General features: G+C 40.4%; 1 protein-coding gene across 2 annotated transcripts in view; it reads right to left on the bottom strand.

Annotated features, from left to right (window-relative positions):
- exoc4 (exocyst complex component 4) overlaps positions 1–23699 on the bottom strand; it is a 449005-nt gene that overhangs the window by 390466 nt on the left and 34840 nt on the right. For both annotated transcript variants that reach the window (XM_059654495.1, XM_059654496.1), the window contains one exon: positions 18732–18850. In XM_059654495.1, the coding sequence (XP_059510478.1) occupies positions 18732–18850 (119 nt within the window). The remainder of the gene's footprint in view (positions 1–18731; positions 18851–23699) is intronic.

The raw sequence follows: 23699 nt of genomic DNA, 5'->3' as shown, positions 1-23699 counted from the left end.
AAAAGGAATTCATGAAAAAAGTTAAAGTTCAAATATCCCACATTAATTCAGTTCTGAAGAAATCAGACTCCATACACTTCTAAAGTTAAATTTTAAGGGCAAGAGAGAGAATCTGCTTGGTAACAATTATAATGGCATTGCCAGCAAAAGTTGTTACATCTGAAAGCAACAATCCAAGCCTCACGTGGCACATTTTGTGGTTAACACATGGATTATGACAGCATCTTTACACCTTAACAGACAAAAGGTTAAAACACAGCTTATGAAGAAGCAGGTTGACCCAACTGAAATTACTGGACAATAAAATGTGAGGCTGGATGAACACAGCAGGCCAAGCAGCATCTCAGGAGCACAAAAGCTGACGTTTCGGGCCTAGACCCTTCATCAGAGAGCTTCATCTGAAATGCTGCTTGGCCTGCTGTGTTCATCCAGCCTCACATTTTATTATCTTGGAATTCTCCAGCATCTGCAGTTCCCATTATCTCAGAAATTACTGGACTCCTGCATTTAAAAAAATGTGGACAAACTGAAGAAGCTGCAGACCCACTAACTCCACAATAATGGTGACGTTCTTCACTGCAACTCAACATAGTCCAACACAAAATTCTTGTACAAAATCCAAGGTGATACAGCTCCTTAGATACTACAATATACCAGCCAATCTTTACCACATTTGTATGCCAGAGAGATGCACGCAACAAAATAGAAGCTGAAAAACTGCAGAACAAGTAAATTGAAATCATAAAAATGCCAGAAGATTCAGACAGAAGAGTAAAAAAAAAACTGGTGACAAAGCATACATGAAAACTGAGCCCATCAACAGCCATCCTTCCACAGGAGATACACAACTTGGTCAACTTTTGTCTTATCCATTTCTCTAAAATGGAGAAATGAGAGGCAACCCATGAGGCATTTTCACTTAATTTCAGCATTGATAATTCCTGCACATTTGATGCTCCACTTATGGAGTCTAAACAGCTGGAAGGGGCCATTTTATCAGAAAATACCTCAATAAATGTTTGTTGGTACAGATGACTACAGGTATTCCAAACCTCCTGTGACAAATAACCTTTCATCAGCCACAGAGCTGTACAGCAAGGATACGGACCCTTCAATCCAACTCATGACTACCAACAAGGTATTCTCTATTAATCTAGCCCGTTTTCCAGCATTTGGTCCATATCCCTCTAAACCCACCCATTTGTATGCCCATCCAAATGCCTTTTAAAGGCTGTAATTGTACCAGCCTCCACCATTGCCCCTAGCAACTCATTCTATACACATACCACTCTGTGAAAAAGTTGGGTCCCTTTTAAATTTTTCCCTCTGACCTTAAGCCTATAGCCTCCAGTTTTGCACCCTCCCTACCCTGGGGAAAAGATCTTGGCTATTCAGCCTATCTCCTGCCCCTCACTATTTTATGAACCTCAATAAAGGTCACCCCTACACCTGTGATGCTCGTGGCTAAAAAAACTCAGCCTTTTCAGCCTCCCCCGTAGCTGAAACCCTCCAACGCTGGCAATATCCTTCTAAGTCTTTTCTTAACCCTTTCAAGTTTAATAACATCATTACTATAGTAGGGAGACCAGAACGGCACACGGTGTTCCAAAAGTGGCCTAACCAATGTTCTCTACAGCCACAATGACTTCCCAACTCCTATACTCAATGCACTGACCAATAACAGCAAGCCTACCCAACGCCTTCTTCACTGTTTGGTATACCTGGGACTCCGCCCTCAAGGAACCATGAACCTGCATTTTGTTCGTTCAGCAATGCTTCCCCAGGCCCTTACCTTTAAGTGTATAAGTCCGGCACTGACTCGCCTTCCCAAAACGTAGCAGGTCACATTTATCTAAATTAAGCTCCATCTTCCACTCTTCGGTTCACTGGCCCATCTGATTAATGTCCCATTGTACTCAGCAGTAACCTTCTTCACGGTCCACTGCACCACCTATTTTGTGTCATGTGCAAACTTACTAACCATACCTCCTGTGTTCACATCTAAATCATTTATATTAAATGACAAAAGGCAGTGGTTCCAGCACTGATCCTTGTGGCAGACCGCTGGTCACAGGCCTCTAGCCTGAAAAGCAACTCGACACGACCATCTTCTGTCTCCTATCTTCTCGCCAGTTCTACCTCCAAATGACTAGTTCTCCCTGTATTCTAGATGATCTAACCTCGCTTACCAGTCAACCGTCAAAAACCTTGTCGAACACCTCCCTGAAGTCCATATAGATCATGTCCACCACTAAAACTCAGTCAAAATAGCGAGACAAATTTTCCACACACAAAGCCATGCTGACTATTCTTTATCAGTCCTTTCCTTTCTAAATACATGTAAATCCTGTCCCTCAGGATTTCCTTCAACAACTTGCAATCCATTGTACCTGGTGTGGCTTCCTCTACATTGGGGAAACCAAGCAGAGGGTTGGGGACCGTTTTGCAGAACACCTCTGCTCGGTTCGCAATAACTGCACCTCCCAGTCGTGAACCATTTTAACTCCCTCTCCCATTCCTGACACGACATGTCCATCATGGGTTTCCTGCAGTGCCACAATGATGCCACCGGAAGTTTGCAGGAACAGCAACTCATTCTGCTTGGGAACCCTGCAGCCCAATGGTATCGTTGTGGACTTCACAAGCTTCAAAATCTCCTCTTCCCCCAGCCCAGTTCATCCTCTTCCCCGCCATTGCATCACAAAACCAGCCCAGCCTGTCTCCGCCTCCCTAACCTGTTCTTCCTCTCACCCATCCCTTCCCCACCTCAAGCCACACCTCCATTTCCTACCTACTAACCTCATCCCACCTCCTTGAACTGTCCATCTTCCCTGGGCTGACCTATCCCCTGCCTACCTATACTCTCCTCTGCATCTTTGGTCTGCCTCCCCCTCTCTCCCTATTTATTCCAGAACCCTCTCCCCATCCCCCTCTCTGATGAAGGGACTAGGCCCGAAACATCAGCTTTTGTGCTCCCGAGATGTTGCTTGGCCTGCTGTGTTCATCCAGCTTCACACTTTGTTATCCTTTTCCATCACTGTTTTAAGATTAACAGAATTACGGTCACTGGCCCCAAAGTGCTCTCCCTACTGACACCCTGTCTTATTTTCCAAGATTAGATTAAGTTTTGCACCTTCTTTAGTAGGTACATCCAGATATTGAATCAGAAAATTTTCCCATACACACCGAGATTCCTCTCCATCCAAGTCCTTCATACTATGGCAATCCTAGTGTATGTTTAGACAATTAAAATGCCTGACAAAAACCATCCTATTATTCTTACAGATGACCGCAATCTCCTTATACAGATGCTTCTCAATTTCCTACTGACTGCTGGCATGTCTATAATACAATCCCACCAAGATGGTCACCCTTTTATTATTGCTCAGTTCCATCTAAATAAGTTCCTTGGACATATTCCCAGGAATGCCCCAAGTACAGCCATATTGTTAATCAAGAAATCCACTCCCCCTCCTCTATTACCATCCTTCCTATAGCATCCATACCCGGCACATGAATCTGCCAGTCCTGTCCACCCCTGAGCCACATCTCTGTAATCACTATGATATCCCAGTCCCATGTTCCTATCCATGCTCCTAGTTTATCTGCCTTACCTGTTAGGCCTCTTGCATTGGAATAAATGCAGTTTAGTTTCAGTCCTACTTCATACTCTGCTTTAATTCTTGCTTGATGATTTGACTTGCTCTTTTTCCTAACTGCCTATTCACAACTTTTATTGAATACTCCCATGAAACAGCTCGTTCATCTTTACTTGCAGGTAATGCCATGACACTCTGCACCTTTGTAAAAGGTCTGCACAGAGTCATATGAACATCAAGAGCTTTGGCCTCCAATTTTTTCTCATTTATTGCAGCAATTTTGTTGTCAGTTGTTAAAAGCTGTGACTATCAAAATGCATTAGTTGGTTTTCTAAATAAAGGCTTGAAACTTCATGTTGTAACTTTTCACAAGTACAAGTACATCAACAGCTCTAAAATACTTCAGGATATCCTGATATCTAGTTGAATGTTTATTTACTTAGTGCTGATAAACTAATGGACCTATTGTTAGTCAGAAAATAATACAAACAAACAGTTCAGAAATCAGACACTTAAGTGGCTAGATTACATATAGGCTGTTATCTGTTACTATCTGTCGTATATACACTCTCCAGTCAAATATGCTGCTACAGCATTGGGGATGTACACACTGAAAAAGTGAATGAAGACAGGACGACAAATGTTGCATGAGCACATTTATTTTGATGAAGGCTGATGAGTCAATTTCATCCATTTTAAAACGTCAGAAGTTATTCTAACAGCTTCAAGTGTAACCATTGACATTGCAAATCATATGTATCCTTATAGCAAAACTAATCGGTGGTGATGTTTTGCCATAGATAAAACCGCAGTTTTACTTGAATGGTACTTCCCTAGCCTCGACTTAATAGGATTTGACAATAACAAATCAAAGATTATCCTTGCAATCTGAGTCAAGTCATCTTCATGAAGTGACTACATGCCCTGGCACAAAAAATAAATCCTTCACAAGTAAAAGAACCATGGATATCTTGGAGGAAATTTCAAGCAGGAAAAAGCCTATTTCAGTTTACCGTCAGCCAACTGGGATTCTCCCAGACAAAACTATTCAATGGAAACCTGAGCAGTAACTCACAAAGACTACTTTTCCAGCAAACCCCAAACCCATGACCTTTGCCATCTAGAAAGATAAGGCCATCAAATGTATGGGAATCCCACCACCTGCAAGTTCCCCATGAATCCACACATCATCCTGACTTGGTTCACAATTGCTAGTTCAAAATCCAGGTACTCCGTCCCCAACTGCACTGTGGATGTCCCTACACTCCATGGTGTGCAACATTCAAAAGAAGCAGTGTGGCACCACCTTCCGAGGCCAACTGGGGATGTAAACAGCATCACCCGCACCTCGTGAATGTGACAGCATCTCAGTTTATTTACTTCCTCAAAAAAGGTACCTTATCAATAACTTTTTACAATTAGTGTTTTGAAGCAATATACATTCAAAACTCTTCTGGAGTATGTGGGCAATTGAAGTGACAGGCCAGACAATATTTTAAAGGCAGCTGCAGCAACTGTTGTAAAAAATGCTCGTTTATCCACCACATACTTCAGGGTTTCTGCACAACCAGACGGCAGAGAGAACACATCTAATATTGCTTGGGCATCAAAATAATATTTACTCATTTTTAGACATGGTCATACATGCTAAGCACTACTTAACTTCTCCTGAGTTTAAGAGAATCAGTTTGAGTTGTCAATATTACTACACTATCCTCTTTGAAATCACTTCTCATTTGATAGCCAATGTGACCTAAATAGACACAGCTACACTTCTATGAAAAGTTAAAGAACGTGTGGGCTCTGATTAGGAGGTAAGGAAGCAGTTATTTGTTTCTTGGCAAATGACATCCTTCCATGGAAAAATTTTAGATGCTGTTGCACCTCCCCTACACTACTCTCATTTGAACTGTGCTACAGCAGATTATCGAGACTCTTGACAGCACCTTGCAAAACTTACAACCTTTAGCACAGCAGGACAAAGGCAAATCAGCTTCAGTAGGTTCCCCTATGAGCCCTACACAATCCTGACATTGAATAATATCGCCACTCCATCACTGCTGGGAGTCAGACGTGGACTGCAGTAATTCAAGGAGGGAGCTCATGGCTGTGTGCAAAGAATATAGACACACAATCTGGCCTACAATTTCCCTCACATCCCGTAAGTAACTGAAAAAAAAAATGTTCAGTTTCTGAAAAAAATCTGAAAAATCCTGCTGTTACATGTGATTTCTGAAGACATATTAAAGGCCTGAAGTGTTGTGTAGAAACATAATGTGTGATTCACAGTCTGCTATTCTGGAGAAACTGGTCATGTCAGGTGTGCTATAATGAAAAAAAATGTTAACCACATTTTATCTTCCACTGGACTGTCAGTATCAAGTTGAGACATATCAGTCAAAATCAGATTTACTTTCTCACTGGCACTGGAATACATTACAAAGGGGTAAAATGTCAGCTTTTCTGAGCTCAATACCAAAGAATACATGTCTAAATCCAATCCTGAGTTTGTGTTTATTTTTCTATGACAGACATCTACCATAATATAGACCAAGTCTGCCAAGTCTTGACATTTAATCAATAGACATAAATCACTTAGAATGTTATTAACTGAAAGATATGTCAATGCTGACCAAGTCCTGACAGATTACACAAAAGTAAATGGAAAACTGAAGTCACTTTTAACTGAAGCAATGGCATGCAATTTTAATTTTTTTTGTTATGTTTTGTTTTACTATTTTTATTGAATACGCATTTTAAATTGAATAAATGCATTTTATTCCAATGAGGCTGAAGGTAAGCAGAGCCTATCTTAGATCTTTAATTAATACAACGCTCATTGATATGCCTTGATGGGAGAAGCTTAGTTGCATGATTAAAAATCTTGTAAGTGGATATTGGTATTTTGAAACCACCAAAAAACAGACTTGTACTGTCTTGCAGTGAACTCAAACAGTTTCATAATCAAAACAGAATAATTTGCAAGTCCTGAGTAATCAGGCAGTATCAAAGAAGAGAAACAAAATTGATGTGTCAGGTTGATGACGTTTGGCATGAGTAGTCATGGAATGGAGAATTTAAATGCAACAGCAAAATAACAGTCAGTTCTGAGGTGGAAAAGGTCCTCAATTAGTATTTGATTCAAATTGATGACATGGATCATGCAAAGCTTTTAGCAATGCTGGCTTCAAACAATGCCTAGTCTATAGACATCCTGCATTGGCATCATCTTGAGTTATGATGACCAGAACTTGAACCAAAGTAGACATATGAGTATTCTGATCACTGGCCACAACAGCAACCCAGAGGCTGCGATTCCTGCAGTGAGTAGCTTAACTCCTCACTTACCAAAGCCTCTTCACCTACAAAGACACCAGTCTGGAGCATAATGGGACACTCCAGACGTACCTGGATGTGTGTGGTTCCAACAGCACTCAAGAGGCTTGGCACCATACAGGACAAAGCAGCCCACTGCATTGCCACCACATCCACAAGCATCCATTCCCTCCAATATTGACGCTTTGTAAAGACAACTGCTACTAATAAAGATGGACTACCAAAGTTTACCATTGAATTTTCTTTAGACTGCACCTTTCAAACTTACATGCACTACCATTTAGATGACAAGGGCAGCGTATAAATGGTTACACTAACATGTACAAATTCCCCTCCAAGCTGCAAACCATCCTGACTCGTGTTGCTGGGTGAAAATCCTGCGATTCCCTTCCCAATGGCGCTGTGGGTCTATCTACAGGAAACAAACCATAGCAGTTGAAGAAGGCAGCTCATTATCGCCTTCAAGGGCGCCTAGGGAAGGTCAATAAATGCTGGCATGACGAGAGGCACCCAAATACATGCACAAATAACAATACGATTTTTTCAGAAAACAAAAACGTGTTGCTGTTCTGTTAGCACTGAAATAGCAGGAGTGTTTTTCACTAGCAGCAAATACTGCATTTTCCAAATACTGAAAATAGCAAAACTTAATTGTAAGTTGCAGCTTTGCAGTCCAAACAGAGTTTGAATCACAAATGTAAGTGAAACAAAGAACAATGGATGCTGGAAATCTGAGAATAAAAACAAATTGACAGAGAAACTTAGTAGGTCAGGCAGCATCTGTGGAGAGAAACTCGATTCAAGTGAAATTCTGAAGAAGGGTCACAACTTGATGTTAATTCTGCTTTTTTCTCCACAGATGCTGCCAGGCATGCTCAATGGGCCCAGCAGTTTCTGAATTTATTTGGAAACACAACTTAGGTTTGAGACACAGTTGCATATCACCAGCAAAAACTGCACTCAATGGGGTGGAGAGAAGACGGCGGGGCAAGGAAAGGAACGGAAAAAAAAGGAACTTTCTCCAAGTTCAACAGGCAAGAACAACATAAAAATTAGCAAAACATAATGTTCTTTCTTCGCTCACTTTGTAGAGTGCACTCGACATCTTATTTACCCATTCCTTCCAGACAGCTCATCCAGTCATAAATTACTGAATTTCCCATGTAACAAAAAGTTAACATGTACTGCTGTGTTATGGGCAATTGCCTTAACAAATGAGAAAACAGTGTCACATGCAGTAGCTACTACCATTTTAAAAATAACAAAGCAGTTCACTAACTGATTGCACCTCATTAGACCCTTCAAGCGACGATCATTTCACTTGTTGTGACACTTTGCAGTGTCCACGTTCATACCACTAGCTGAGGACCAACGGTTAAAATTGTATATTCTCAGATAGTAGTTTTATATTTCAATTTATGTGATTAACAGTAAGACAGTAATTAAGGAAAGTGGTTCTGATGATGTCAAAAGAAAAATGCAGATTGAGTTGCTTATCAACCAAATAACCAGCATTTTAATGGTCTCAAATTTAAATTAATAAATCCTGTACTTTTTAATAAAAGAACAGTACATTTCTGACATGAATAATTTGACTGATGTATATTCACTGGAGTCAAGATGGCGCAACAGGCAAAAATGACTTTTTCCCTGATGTAAACTCTGAATGTAAATAAATCCATGGACAGAGAAACTGGCTAAATGGCTAATCTCAGTGAGCAAGGGCATGGGGTGGAGTGGGGTTGGGGTGGCAGGAAGGCAAGTGAACAAAGGGAATGAATGATCGGTGATCAGGTGAAGGGGAGGCCTTCAGGTTAACTGCCAGAAGGTGGTTTCACATTCCAAAAATCACAGGCAGTGATTGGACAAAAAAAAAAGACCAGAGATGTTGTCTCCGTCTAGACACATCATGTGGAGCTGGAGGAACACAGGTCAGGCAGAGTAGGAAAGTCCGTGTTTTGGGTCGACTTGCCTACTCCTCTGCTGCTGCCTGACCCACTGTGTTCCTCCAGCTCCACACAGTTTTGTCTCTGACTCCAGCATCTGCAGTTCTGGCTCTCTTGACGTGTCTGGATGGAGGTGTGAACAGGGCATTAGCGATTTCAAATAGAAAATACAGTGAGAAACACAGGAAGTAGGAGCAGGAGTAGGCTTTTCGGACCTCAAGCCTGCTCTCCCATTTCATTTTATGTCAGTTGATCATCCCACTAAGTAACCGACACTGGCACTCTCCCCATACCCCTTGATCCTTTGACCTCTCAGAACTATAATTACCCCCTTCTTGAAAACATTTAACATTTTGGATTCAGCCACTTTCCGCAGCAAAGTATTCCATGAACTCACCATTCTCTGGGCAAATCCACAAAAATCTACCCCACCTCAAAACTAAATTGCCTACCCCATCTCCTGTACTCCCTGGTCACCGGGAACAAACTTCCTGCATTTATCTTGAATTATCCTTTTAGTATTTTATCAGTTTAAGACCATGAGAAATAGAAACAGGTTTTGGCCATTCAGCTTCTCAAGTCTGATTCGCATTTCAAAAGGATCATGCCTGACCTGCTGTTCCTCATGTTCACTTTTCTACCCTTGTGCATAACCTTTGATTCCCTGACTAATCAGGCACTTATCCAAGACTCTCCCATGAGTGAAACATCCTCAGTATTTATCCTGCCACACCCCTTTATAATCCTTTATGTTTCAATCAGATCACTTCATTCTTCCCAACTCCCATGAGTGGAGTCCCAATTTCTCCAAACGGTTTATGGATCCTTTCAAACTTGAGTCATCCTTGTTGACTTTCTCTGAATGGCCTCCAATAAAATAATAAATTTCTGAAATGGGGCGAGCAAAACTGTTCACAGCACTTCAGTTGGCAGTTAGAGGCAATGGGAAGTTACGAGAGCGAGGCGGGGTGGATGGTTTTGAGGAAGGTGGAGACAAACAGTCAGGTAGATTGCTGACCACAAAAAGTATGATAGGACAGTTGACCAGGTAGTGCAGGAATTTCCTGTGGCTATGTCAATCTCTTAGAGGTAAGCAGTTTTGAATAGTTTTTTTTTGGCAGGGTGGGGGAGTAGGGGGTTCATGGGGTCATATAACACTGACAGTCACATTTCTAATATTGTGATTGGCTCTACTCTAACGAGGGCTATGTCAAATTCCAAGCGATTGACTTGTAACAGGTGTCTCTCTAGTCTGGTGCACAGATGGACATTCCTGCGGCCGTCAGTAAGACATTGGGACAGTGTGTTTACTTCCCTGGTGCGTGTCAAAGACATCAGAAAAACAGTGCAGAATATTCAAAGGGGATAGTGATCAGCAGGAGGTCATTATACAAGTTGGCACAATGACCTAGGTAAGGAAAGGGATGAGACTCTGCCAAAGAAAAGGAGAAGAAACTAGGCAGGAGGTTAGAAAGGTAGGTCTTCAAGGCTATTAATATCTGGACTACTACTGCTGCCACTTACTAAAGGGAGTTGTAATAGAAGGACAGAGCAGAAGGATAAGAATCTGAGAGACTGGGATTCACAATTTTGAACCATTGCAATTTTTCAGGAGTAGAAAAAACCTGTATGAAATGGATAGCTGTTTTAAAAAAAAACCTAGGATTGTAATGATTAGGGATTTTAGCTTTCCAATGATGGACTGGGACTGTGATGGTATAAATGGCTAGCATGGAGAGCAAACTGTCAAGCATGTACAAGAAAATATGTTTTTCACTATGTGGATGTACCAACTAGAGAAGGAGCAATACTTGACCTTCTGTTGAGAAATAAGGCAGGACAAGGTGAATGACTGAGTTGTCAGTGGGCAGGCACATTGGGGCAAGTGATCATAATTCTATTAGTTTTGAAATAGCGATGGAAAAAGGGAAGACCTGATCTAAACATGAAATAGCTAAACTGGAGTAAAGCCAATTTTAATGCTATTAGACAAGAACTTGCAAAAGTTGATTAGAGGAGGCTATTCTCAGGTAAAGGGACAGTTGGGAAGTAGGAGGCCTTTAAGAATGAGATGATCAGAATTCACAGGCAGTATGTTTGATCATGTGAAGTACAAAGCTGGTAGGCAATGCTGGATGACTAGAGAAATTGGAGGTTCTGGTCAAGAAAAAGCTAGTATACATAGACAGCTCGAATTGAGTGACTCCCTGGAAGAGAGTAAAGGCAGTAGGAGTATACCTTGGCAAATAAAGTTAGAGAATCTCTTTGGATCCTCCTTAAGTACAGCAAGAGCAAAAAGAATAACAATGGACACAATAGGGTCCCATAAAAATCAACATAGCGGTCTATGCGTGGTACTACAGGGAGGTGGCTGAGATACTCAAATATTTTGTGTAAGTATTTACTGTAAAGAAGGACGTGAATGCTAAGGACTCGTGGAAATAAGTAGCGAAGTCTTGAAAAGCATTCACATTATACAAGAGGTGCTGGAGGTCTTTAAACATATAAAAAAAGTAGATAAATCCCAAGAACCTAAACAGGTGTTTCCCAGAACTTTGTTCAGCCTTTGCTGAGATGTTTGTATCATCTACAGCAATGAGAGGGGTGCTGGAAGGCTTTAGGGTAGCTAATATGGTGCCAGTATTTCAGAAAGGCTGTAAGAAAAAACTAGGGAACTCTAGACCAGTGAGCTTTACGTCAGTGGTGGTTAAGTTGTTGGCAGGGACTGAGTGACAGGATTTATATGCATTTGAAAGGCAAGGACTGATTAGGGACAGTCAGCATAGCTTTGTGCATGAGAAACCACGTCTCACTAACTTGCCTGAAGTTTTTTGAAGTGGCAAAGAAGACCGATAAAGGAAGTCCGATAGCTGTTACCCATATGGACCTCAGTAAAGCGTTCGACAAGGTTCCGCACGGTAGACGGGTTAGGACACTTGGGATCTGAGGGAGCAAGCCAACTGAATATAAAATTGCTTTAAAAAAGGTAGGAAACGGAGCATGGTAGTAAAGGATTGTTCATCAGACTGGAGGTCCGAGATTAGTAATAATACAACAAGGATCAGTACCAGTTTTTGTCGTTTACTTAAATTATTTAGATGTCAGTAAGAGGTATGGCTAGTAAATTTGCAGGGGAGGCCAAAATAGGTGGTGCAATGGTCAGTGAAGATTATTTCAGAGAACAATTGGCCCAGGTAATCAAGGTCCTATGGGCTGAGGAGGGACACAAAGAGTCTAATTTAGCTAAATGTGAGAAGTTGCATTTTGCTAAGGCAAACCAGGGCAGGACCTTGGTAATGGCAGATCCCGAGGGAGTATTGAAAGTGTATGGTTCCTTGAAAGTGGAGTCATAGGTAGACAGCGTGGTGAAGATAGTGTTTGGCACACTTGCCTTCATTGGTCAGCGCACTGAGTATAGGAGTCAGGAAGTCGTGTTGCAGCACTTTTGGAATACTGTGTTCAATTCTAGTCTCTCTCCTATAAGAAGGATGCTATGAAACCTGAAAAAAAACAAGGTGCAGAAAAGGTTTGGAGGTTGAGTTATGGAGAAAAGCCGAAAGGGATGGATTTTTCTTTTCCTGGAGCATGAGAGAGGGAGGGTTGACCTTATAGAGGTTTATAACATCATGAGAGACATGAATAGGGTGAATAGTCAAGATCTTTTTCCTAGGATGTGTGGGAGTCCAAATCCAGAAGGAAGAAGTTAGGGATGAGGGGAAAGCTTTAAAAAGACAAAAGCAAAAAAAAGGGAGGGACAACATTTTTATGCAGACAGTGGCACACATACGTGACAAACTAACAGAGGAAAATGGTGAAGGCAGGTACAAATACCTTGTTTATGAGACAACTGGTAATACATGAATAGGAAGAGTTTAAGAGTGATATGGGACAAATGTTGGTTGTGTATACCTCAAATATTCAAAAAGAATAAGTGCTCACTGAGAGTTTGACCATCGTGTTCCAATCATGAGAATGGAATACATTTTGTCCTGGAGGCACCTCAGACCCTAACCAAAAATTGCTGGCCTCAGCGCTACAAAGGAAAAGATGCTTAAAAGCAACCCCAAAATCCTCCAAAAAATAAACACGTCCATTTACATCTAACAAAATATAGCAAAAAAAAAAAGGCTTGCAAGACCAGCTGAACAATACAAATGTAATTCTAGGAAAATCAGATAAAATCGAAACTCCCAAAGTTCAGAGAACACTGAACAACAACACAAATTTGAATTTTGTTTTGTTTGATGAAAGCAACAAAGCCCACACTGCATAGGTAATTGATTGAAATGCTCATGTTGCCTGGAGTGATAGTGAATATTTGGGAACTATTCAGATGAAACATAAGACTGTTTACGTCATACCATTTATATCAGAAAATATCCCAAAACATCCCATGGAAGGTATAATAAAAGCTAAATAAAGGCAGAGACAACAAACACATGCAAGGTTGAATATGCCAGAATGAGAGATCATTTTTCTAAGAAAGAAGCATTAAGGTCAAATGCAAGCCCACAAATATTCCTAGATGTCTTCATGAGAGTCAGTAGAAGGTTGATAAAGCTGCACAGAGATCTGCCCAATCTGAGCAACAGCCTGAAAACCTTGTTTCTCGATTTCATACAGTTTCAATCTGGCTGAAAGTTTTATTTGAGTAATATTAAATGACAATAATAATATTTTATCCACAAATAGCTTTCCATTGTAATTAACACCTTTCCAAGAAATTATATCAAAATCTTCCATGCTGAATATCACAATTTTGCACCAAATGGAACCCAGCTAGTGTAGAAGAAAAAAAAAGTTGCAAGAACATATTTTCAAATGATTCAACAGTTGTAGACTAGAACCTAAAAAATTTAATCTTGCAAAATTGTTCCAAGTATCATACTTCCTTCTGTTATATTTTTAAGTGTAGAATAAAGTGAATACAGATACCTAACCCAACCATTGATTTACAAGCTAACTCAACTGTGCACAATGTCCCAGGCAAACGTGGAAGCCAACCTTCCATCCACACACTCCACTTACACAGCTAGCTGCCACGGAAAGGGTGCCATCAAAAACCCATCGCACTCCGGTAACAATCTATAGCCTCTTCAGTCAGAAGGTACAGAAAGCTGAACAGACACACAAGTAGGTTCAGGAACAGCTTCTTCCAGCCATCATCAGACCGATGAATGGACTCTAAATAACACTGATTTCATCTCGCACATGCCCTATGCAAAGTAACCTTCATGCCTCCAAAGTCTTTTTGATCTGTACACCCTTGAACTTACTAAGATCTGCCCATACTGCTTGTAAACAAACCAAAATACCATGAAAAGCTTTATGTGACAATAAATAAATCAATTAATATCACTTTTGAGAGCTTTCAAATGGGATTCATTCTTAAAACTGTTCATGGAAATATGGAACATTTACGTACTTGGGTTGATTGATACAATATACCAGTAACTCGAATTGTTGGCATCCGACAACTTAGACTTGCTGGTACATAAGACAGTTCCCCGATATGTGTTGACACAAAGATTCATCCAATGTAGCTATTCCATACACCCTACAATTGATTTACTAAGTTCCTGTCTAAAGCAGTTTTTAAAACCGAGTACATGTTCACATCATACTTACTGCCAGATCTTAGCAAATGCACATGAACATGAAACTAAAAGTGTCAATAATGTTCTTAAAAGAAAAAAAACGATCAAAAAGTGGCACACTAAGTGTTTCAAATTGTGTAGTGCACAATGACTGACAAAGACAGCAACCTCAGTCACACAGTTGAAAGCCTTCCAATTAAGTGGCATGAAATAGATCAACATCACATTTAGTACAATAATCCGACTGCAATGGTCCTTGAGCAGGCTTTTTCAATTATCCCCAGATTTGCTGCTCAGAGTCATACAGTAATATAGCTTTGGCCCAAACCGGTCTATGTTGACCATGGTGCCCACTCAGCTAGTTCCAATTGAATATATTTCGGTCCATATCTCTCTGAATCTTTCCCATCCATGTGCCTATCCAAATGTTTTTCACATGTTGCTATTGTACATGCCTCACCTACTTTCTCTGGCAGCCTATTCCATACACGCACCATTCTGTTAGTAGGTGTTGCCCTTCAGGTCCTTCTTAAATCTATACCCTCTCACCTTAAACCAATGCCCTGGGGAAAAGACTTTATGCATTCACCCTTTCCATGCCCCTCATGATTTAATACCCCTCAATAAACGAGAAGCCTTTAATTATGCTCTTGGAACAATACACCATGAAAATCACTGAAGTAATCTGGTCAATTTTGTTATTTTGTTTAACTTGGCCCTTTACTGTGTTTGCTTATCTGTCGGTCTTGTATGTGACTAGGGCTGAAGACAAAGGTTTTGGGTTTACAGCATAAACCAGATTATCTTGTCACTTAATTTTTACTCGCTAAAGTTACCATGTTGTTAATAAATCAATAAGTCTTTTGATCAAGATACAAACTGGTATTTGGAATTGATTGCTGGCAAAGTTTGGGATTGGTTATTCAAAAAGTCTGCTTCGGAACCTTGAGGATCAATTTTGAGTATCTTTGAAGCTTTTAATTTTACTCGTGTTGTGACTACAGAGGCAGGAAGGCGGATTTGATTCAGCTGTCTGTCTTCTATCATAGCATCAGTCCATGCTTGCATATTGTCTAGGTTTTGAGGTCAGACATGAACTGCTTTAGAGGGATCACAAATGGTGGTAAATATTATTTGATCAAATACAACACCTTTGACTTGACAATCGAGACAAGGTCCTTGATGAACTAATTGAAGACTGTTGGCATGAGGACACATCTCTGAAGAAACTCCTGCAATAGTAGTCCTGGAACTGACCTCTTAACAACCAACTTCCTATGGATGGTATGAATCCAACCAATGCAGAGCTTTTCCCTTCTGATTCCCACTGATTCTACTTTTACTGATGTTCCTTGATGACAAAAATCAAATAGTGTTTATGTCAAGGTCATTCTCACCCCACCTCTGAAATTCCACTCTTTTGGCCATATTTGAACTAAAGCTCTCATGCAGTCAGGAGCTGGATGCCCATGGCAAAACCTAAACTGAACGTCTAACAGGTTATTGAGAAGCAAGTGCTGCATGATAGCACTGTTAATCACTTTATCTATCCTTTCACCAATGGTCAAGGAGATTGACAGGATAGCTCCTGGCTGAGGTGGAATTGTTCTGCATTTTCTATAGAGGATATACCTGGGCAGTTTTCCATTTGAGCATGTGTTGTAGCTGTACTGAAACAGCTAGGCAAGGGGTGCATTAAATTCTGAACCACACATCTTCAATACCAGTGACAGAATGTTGACAAGGGCCATAGCTTTTGCAGAATCCAATGCCTTTTTGATATTGCATGTAATTAATTAAAATTGGCCGAAGACTAGCTTCTGTGGTGATCTGGATATGCTGAAGATGCATAATCCACATGATACTTCTGGTTGAAGAAGTTTGTTGCAAATGCTTCAACCTCACCTTTTGCAATAATGTGCTCAGCCCCCTCAGCATTTTGAACAGGAATATTTGTGGAGACTGAGTGAGTTGTTTAATTAGACCCATCATTCATAACTATATGTGGCAGGACTGCAGGGCTTAGATCTGATCTTTGGTTGAAGAATTGCTTATTCTTGTGATAATCTGGCATGCAAGTAGTCCCATCTTGTTGCTTCACTGGGTGGTCACCTCATTTTTAGATAAGCCTGGCATTGCAGTTGGCATGCCCTCTCGCACTCTTCATTGAGCCAGGGTTGGTCCTGTGGCTTGATTGTACATGGTACAGTGGGGCTTATGCCAGGCTACAAGATTGCAGGTCATTTTAGACTACAAAATGCTGCTGTTGGCTTGTAACATCCCAAGCATGCCGAATACTGAGTTGTCAGATCTGCTCAAAACCTAGCCTATTTGGCACAATGATATGCTCTCTCTGAAGACTGGACTTCATCTCCCTGAGGACTGAGCTATAGTCACTCCTAATAATACATCATAGACAGATATATTTGCAGCAGGCATGTTTGGCAGGATAAGGTTGAGTAGGATTTTTCCCCTCCTGGTAGTTATCTTAACACCTACCACAGAGACCCAAGTCCAGCCACTGTGTCTACCATGGCTTAACCAGCTAGATGTGCCAGTGACGATGCCAAGCCACTTGTGGTAACTAACAATGCAATTCCAAGCCCAAGTACATTCTGCCACTTAAGTGTTTCCTCCAAATGCTGTTGAATACAGAGAAGTACTGATTCATCCAAGGCGCAAGGGTGGGGGTGTAGGTTGGGGAGGCCAGTGGCAGTATGTGGTGAACAGCTGAAGGTTCCTTGCCCATGCCATAAAAACTTACTATGTCCAGTATCAAAATGTAGATGATTCCCTGGGCACCTCCGTTTTAACCTTACTTCAACCTCCAGCCATTAGCAAAAAGGATTTTGCAGGAGCATCACAGCAGAGTTTGCCATTATCGGTTCTGGTGCTTAGGTCCATGCTACTTGGTCCACCTGATTTAGTTCCTTTCAATAGCGTTTCGAAGTGTTTAAATACAACCGAGTATCTCACTAGGTTCTTTCAGAGGGCCGTTTAGCCAAAACATTGGCTATGTTTGGAGTCGTATTAGGCTAAACTGTCTAAGAACAACATATTTCCCCCTCAGAGATATTCTTGAACTAAATGGGCCTCAATGCCAACGATTCCTTCTAATTCCAGGCTTACAATTCACATTCCACAATGTGCCGTGAACAGATTCAAATCCAGCTCCGCAAGGAAATTTCCCCGGTCTTTGGATTACTAGAACAGCATTAATACCATTACACTATCACCACCCTTGATCTTATTTTAAAGAAAACAAAAGCTACCTACACATGAAAAAACAAAGCTCACCTGTTTATTTTATTTTTAGGAAAAAAAACCAAAGCAAATTCAAAAACTGATATTATACATATTATCACACATGGGCAACAAAACCAGTTACACAGAAAATACCCTTCCCAAGGCTCTCATCCATTTGATTTAAACCATACATTGGAAATGAAACGTTAACTGCAAATCACAAACAAACAAAAAAAAGCAGATAATATAACGTGCAAACAAGCTACTAGTTCAAAAAGAAAGCTCTGCATGTCAGCCGAGAAAAGATTGGAACTAAGAATGCAGAACTGAACCAAGGGAAGGTTTACTCATTGTCGCCAAAGAAAAATACCCTTTGAAAAATGTTGATTAGAAAGCAGCATAAAGGAAACAGTGAATTAAAAAAAAATTCAAACATTCACTACTTCTGATGGCTTAAGAAGCTACTAACCAATCATGATCTTGTGTTAAGACCTTGCACATCAAGGACATCTATAGGACTCTAAATTTTGTTTGTTTTTTTACAACTTCTTTTCGTACTGAATACTAACTTCATAATGACACATGCTTGATGTTACTACTTCATTATGAAATCTTCTTCCTTTAACTCAAGCAAATTTTGTAGTTGGTTACTTATTGAAACAGTAAACTAGTTAACATTATGATAAGTTAGAGAAAGATTTTGTTTCCAGCTTAAAAAAAGTGAACTTGTTGCAATCAATCAAGGGAGGTAGAGAAAAAGGGAACCAACTCACTCATCTTAGCTGAAGTTGCCTTCCTCATGGGCTGACAGGAAATAAGAAACAACTTCATGTATTCTTTTCCCCATTCATACGACTTACTCAAACTGCAAATTGGGAGTTTTCTACAAACTGCTGAAGAGGACATCCCAAGACTGCAAGGCTATAGGAAGATCACTTTCTCATTAGCCATTACGCAAAATTTCAACTGAAGCAATCATTAATTGGCATTAGAGATCAAGGACTCACCAGCTGTGCTTACTGAATTGCTGTACTGAGTGTTATCCATAAATTTCCTAGAAGTAGATCCCAAGTTGGCATCAATAACTGGAATAACAGGAACCAAAGATGCATCTTTGCCAAGTAAGCTGCACAAAAACAAAACACATCCCTGTCAAAATTTAGCCACAAATGAAGCAGCTTAGTAACAAAATCGACAAGAAAACTCAAAAGGCAAGAAAGTAGTGGAACCTCATAAATTAGATAATTCTGGAAACAGCCAACAGGTTAGGCAGCACTTCTGGAGGGAGCAATGAAGTGTTAAACATTTCTGGTCATTGGGTTATCAACAGAATGTGGTTCAAGTACCAAGGGAAGCCTGCTGTAACTTCTGCAAACTACAGGTTTCAACAGCATAGATATTACACAAAAGCAAAATCAAGGGATTGGTTTGTCTTTAATGCTTAAATCAAAATCAGCAGCGGAGGTTCAAGATCAAGCTAATCCAGTCGTTATAGATGTGGTTGACAGGACAATATTACAGCCTGAAGTAGTCATAATTAAATACTGTAATGATGCAGGTCACGACCATTCAGGTTTATAGAGCATGCCCAAGCAAGATTGAATTTAAATCTGGGTGTGACAAACTGGCTATAGAAGAAAAGCGAGGGTTCACACAACTTGGAAAAAAAAAGAGAGAGAAGCATAAAAACAATAGATACTAGATAAATATTACAAAAAGCAGAAAATATTACTCCAGGGACGAAGGAGGAAAGGGGTATAACTAATTGGATAGGTGAGAGGAAAGAGATTTAAAAATGGACCCAAGGGGCAACTTTTGTTTCTTTCAAAAAAAACGTTGGTGTATGTACGGAATGAGATGCCAGAGAAAAAGTGGTGGAGGTGGGTATAAATACAATGTTTTATATAAAAAAAGCAGCTGGATGGGCGTACGAATAAACAAGGTGGGGGGTTGGGGGGGGGGGGGGGGGGGGGGTCGGGGCCAAATGCTAGCAAATGGGATTAGATTAATTTAGGCTATCAGGTCAGCTGAAAACGAGTTGGACCAAAAAGTGTTTATTTCCATACTGTAAAGCTCTATGACAGCTTTACAGACAGTAAAAGGCTATATTCACCCCTGTTGTGCTGTATCAATTTTATCACTATAATTCACAGTATTCAATAATTCTAATTGGGTTTGTCACAACATAAATACATATTAAAGTTTGACTAGCTCAAATTATTAGTATGCCCAAAATTAGACACAAGTGGAAAACGACAACAAAAGATGCAAGACTAAAAAAGTGAAAGCAAAACTGATTCCTTGCATGTTCACAATTACTACTGGCCACAGTAGTTTTATTACTATATTCCTTCTACAAATATGTACTATTACTATGGTATAAACCTGATAAATAACAGGAGAGGTTTTTTTAAAAACTCAAAAATATATGGTTCAACATTAAAACTACACAAACACATTACCCAAGCTTGAACCTTCTTCGTCATAAATCATTCAACAGGTAATTTTCAGTTGACCACTGGGTCTTCATGCATTGGTGTCTGTGAGCTCACGTTCAAAAGAACCAGACGACCAGGATCAGTGAATGGCAAAAATAGCCTCTTTATTGCACATTCACAGCAGTACAATGTAAGGTGAAATAGAATCCCAAAATCATAGCTCAAAAGCAGTCATTTTATACAGAATTCAAGCATACATTAACATTCTAACACTTAAGTGTTAAGCAGTAACTATTGTACAAAAACTGTTTTGCAGGAAATCTGAGATGGTTTGAACATGTTATTGGTTATTGTTGAGTGTTAATGGTTATTTTAATGAGATTAGTGTGTCTGGTTTGACCTTGCATAATTCAATAGGTGTTAGTCTTGTTCTTTTCAAGGTTAGAATTTTAAAGTTAGAAAAAGGCATTTTCTTTAAATTAAAAGTCTGAGCTCCCAACAGTTTTGATTATCTGTGGCTTTTATTTACTATTGCTGGTTTAGTTAGTTTCTTGGTTGCGTCCATCTGTGGGCCCTAATTCCTATCATTCCTTCATGTCGTGGTCACACCTGTTGTAGTAGTGCTGTCAGTTTCTTTCATTCATTCATTCCTTCGTTCCTTCCTTCAAAGGTCACGTGGGTCTGGACATAGCGTATTAGTTTTATTCGTAAATTGAAGACTGCTTACATACACTGGTTACATAATATACAGGAAAAATCTGCAGGGAAGTAACATTAAAAAGGAAGAGGGCTATCCAATTATCACCTTTGACAGATGCTTGGAGCTATTCTAGAGGGAGAAGAGAAACGACTTGGTAATAGCAGCTATTCAGTTGAATTTTAATATCAAATAACACTGTTTTTTGTGTGGGGTGCAAAAAGGTTCCAAGTGTAGTGCCTATGCAGTTTTGTTAGCCATCAAGCCTGACTGCACCTTCAAAAAGGAATGCCGATCTTGTTTAAATGAAGTTGTTTACATAACTCTTGCATAATGTGCTCACTTTCAAGTGGGGTGTAACCACAAATTGAAATGGTTCTAACCTGATATGCTAGCAAGCCCCTGAATGTGGAAATCTGCAGTTAGTTTTATAACCACCAATTAATGGCTTAATAGACATGAATTATGGAGCTATGTGGAAAGTTGTTAACACCTTTGAATTCTGATATATAATGCCCAACTTCACTTTTTTAAAAATATCGGAAATGGCTGCATACAAAAAAACGTAAAGCAATCTTTCAATCCCACTACGAGTGTTGGTGACAGGAGCCAAAAGTAGTTACTTGCAATAGCTGATTGATCCTGCCAGAAAAGCATGTGATTAAGATCAAGCATTATAGCACCCAAAATCTTACAATCTCAGCTGTCAAAAACTTGCATGGACAGAGATTTGCAGCCATCTCTGTTCATTCTCACCACAGATTTTAAGTCATGTGTGAAACACAATTCTGCTCTCTCAGAATGTGCACCATTTAAGAACTGAAAGACACATTTCAACCAGTCTAAGGCTGACAAAATGCCAGTGTTCACATTACACATTTTGTTGGGTCTTGAAGGTACACTCACTGTTGTTGGCTCCCTTATTCAGGATGTCACCACACAACTCATTAATTTGCAATCAGCTGTAGTCTACAAAAAAATTACACCAAAATATTTTGGGCATATCAATATTTTAATTGCAACTCAACTTTTCACTGACCTGCTCACTCTAAAAAGGTGTTACCAAAAATATCCAGTCAAGGTATCTTAGATTGAAACTTAGTATTTTCCAGATATTCCATTATTTCAAAATAAAAACAGATTTTGAAATTAATTTCAGCCAAGTCACACAGCTGAAATTAAGTATACCAAAGAAGTACAAAATATGCAGGAACTGAACATACAAGGTAACTGAAAAGATCCTCATCAAGGTCAATGGTGGTTAATTATTTGGCAGATGGAAACATGAACACTTGGTAGGTATGCGCTTCATGGTGGCTCAGGAGTTAGTACTGCAACCTCATAGCACCAGGGACCTGGATGTGATTCCAGTGTCGGGCGACAGTCTGTGTGGAGTTTGCACGTTCTCCCTGTGTCTGTGTGGGCTTATTCTGGGCACTCTGGGCTTCCTCCCACAGTCCAAAGATGTGCCAGTTAGGTGGACTGGCTGTGCTAAATTGCCCATGGTGCTTGGCAATGTGTCGGCTAGGTAGATTAGCCATGGGAAGTGCAAGGTTACAGGCAAAGGGTAAGGTGAGAGTCTGGGAGGGGTGGGGGGGGGGGGGGGGGGTATGCTCTTCAGAGCCTCAACTCTTGTAATGATTGCAAGTGATGCTCTTCAGGCAACTGAACCGGAAATCTCCAACAACCTACCACGAAAAGTATCAGCGAAATCCATGCATCCTGAATGATATGAGATATCGACTCCCGTGCTTTCATGACAGTTATTTATACCACTACTCCCCATGGAGCACATTAGGATCTATCTTGCAGTGGAAGGAGGGGAGATTTTGAAGCTTGTGAAGTCCATATTGATACCATTGGGCTGCAGGGTTCCCAAGCGAATAGGAGTTGCTGCGAGTCCTCCCCTGACTGACCTATCCCCTCCCCACCTATCTTCTCCTCTATCCATCTTCGGTCCGTCTCCCCCTCTCTCCTTATTTATTTCAGAACCCTCTCCCCATCCCCCTCTCTGATGAAGGGTCTAGCACCAAAACGTCAGCTTTTGTGCTCCTGAGATGCTGCTTGGCCTGCTGTGTTCATCCAGCTTCACACTTTGCTGTCTGAAACTAGTTCTGTTTTGTTGTTACTTTGACTGAACCGAAAATACTGGAACTCAGCCCATTGATGGATAGGTTGTTACTTGACAGACCACAACAGACAAGACAGCAGAAATGTTGAGCAAAGTAGAATAACATCACTTCATTGGAAGCTCCACTGACGATGACACCTGGCACGGCGATGAACGAGAACAAGGCAGCTCGAGGAGCAAGTTCATAAACCCACAGACAAAGGAAATTTTAAGTGAAGCACTTCATATAACTCAAATCCTGACCTTCACAGCGAGACAACATAATGCCCAAGTCTCAGTAAGACAGGACTAGAACGCAAACAGTCAGGCTCTGAAAAGACAGCTCAGATGAAAGTCATCTGATTTGAGATTTCTGATTTTTATATGAAATAGAAAGGGAAAGCTTCACCTACTTGAGAAGAGGTTTTCAAATAATTATAATTACATATTAGAGTACAAACTGGTACAGGAATAAAAGTTTGAATTTATTAGATAATGGGGAATTAAATTTCTGAAAGCAGTTAGCCTTGCATGCAGAGACTAGTTTGCATAAACACAATTTTTTCTCCATCTGCAGGACTAGAACAACAAAAATAAAAGAAGGTACAAACAAAATAACGTCATACAAGAACCAAGAGACAAATGACAAATAACCTGGCAAGGGTCGGGGTTCGGGTGTGGGGGCGGTGGCGCAGAAATAAGTTTAAACCAGAGTTACCATAACCAAGAG

The sequence above is a fragment of the Stegostoma tigrinum genome, chromosome 25 (genome assembly GCF_030684315.1).
Source record: "Stegostoma tigrinum isolate sSteTig4 chromosome 25, sSteTig4.hap1, whole genome shotgun sequence".
NCBI classification, from domain to species: Eukaryota; Metazoa; Chordata; class Chondrichthyes; order Orectolobiformes; family Stegostomatidae; genus Stegostoma; species Stegostoma tigrinum.
Note: the sequence above shows the minus strand (reverse complement) of the source record. Positions and strands in the feature narration are given on the sequence as shown.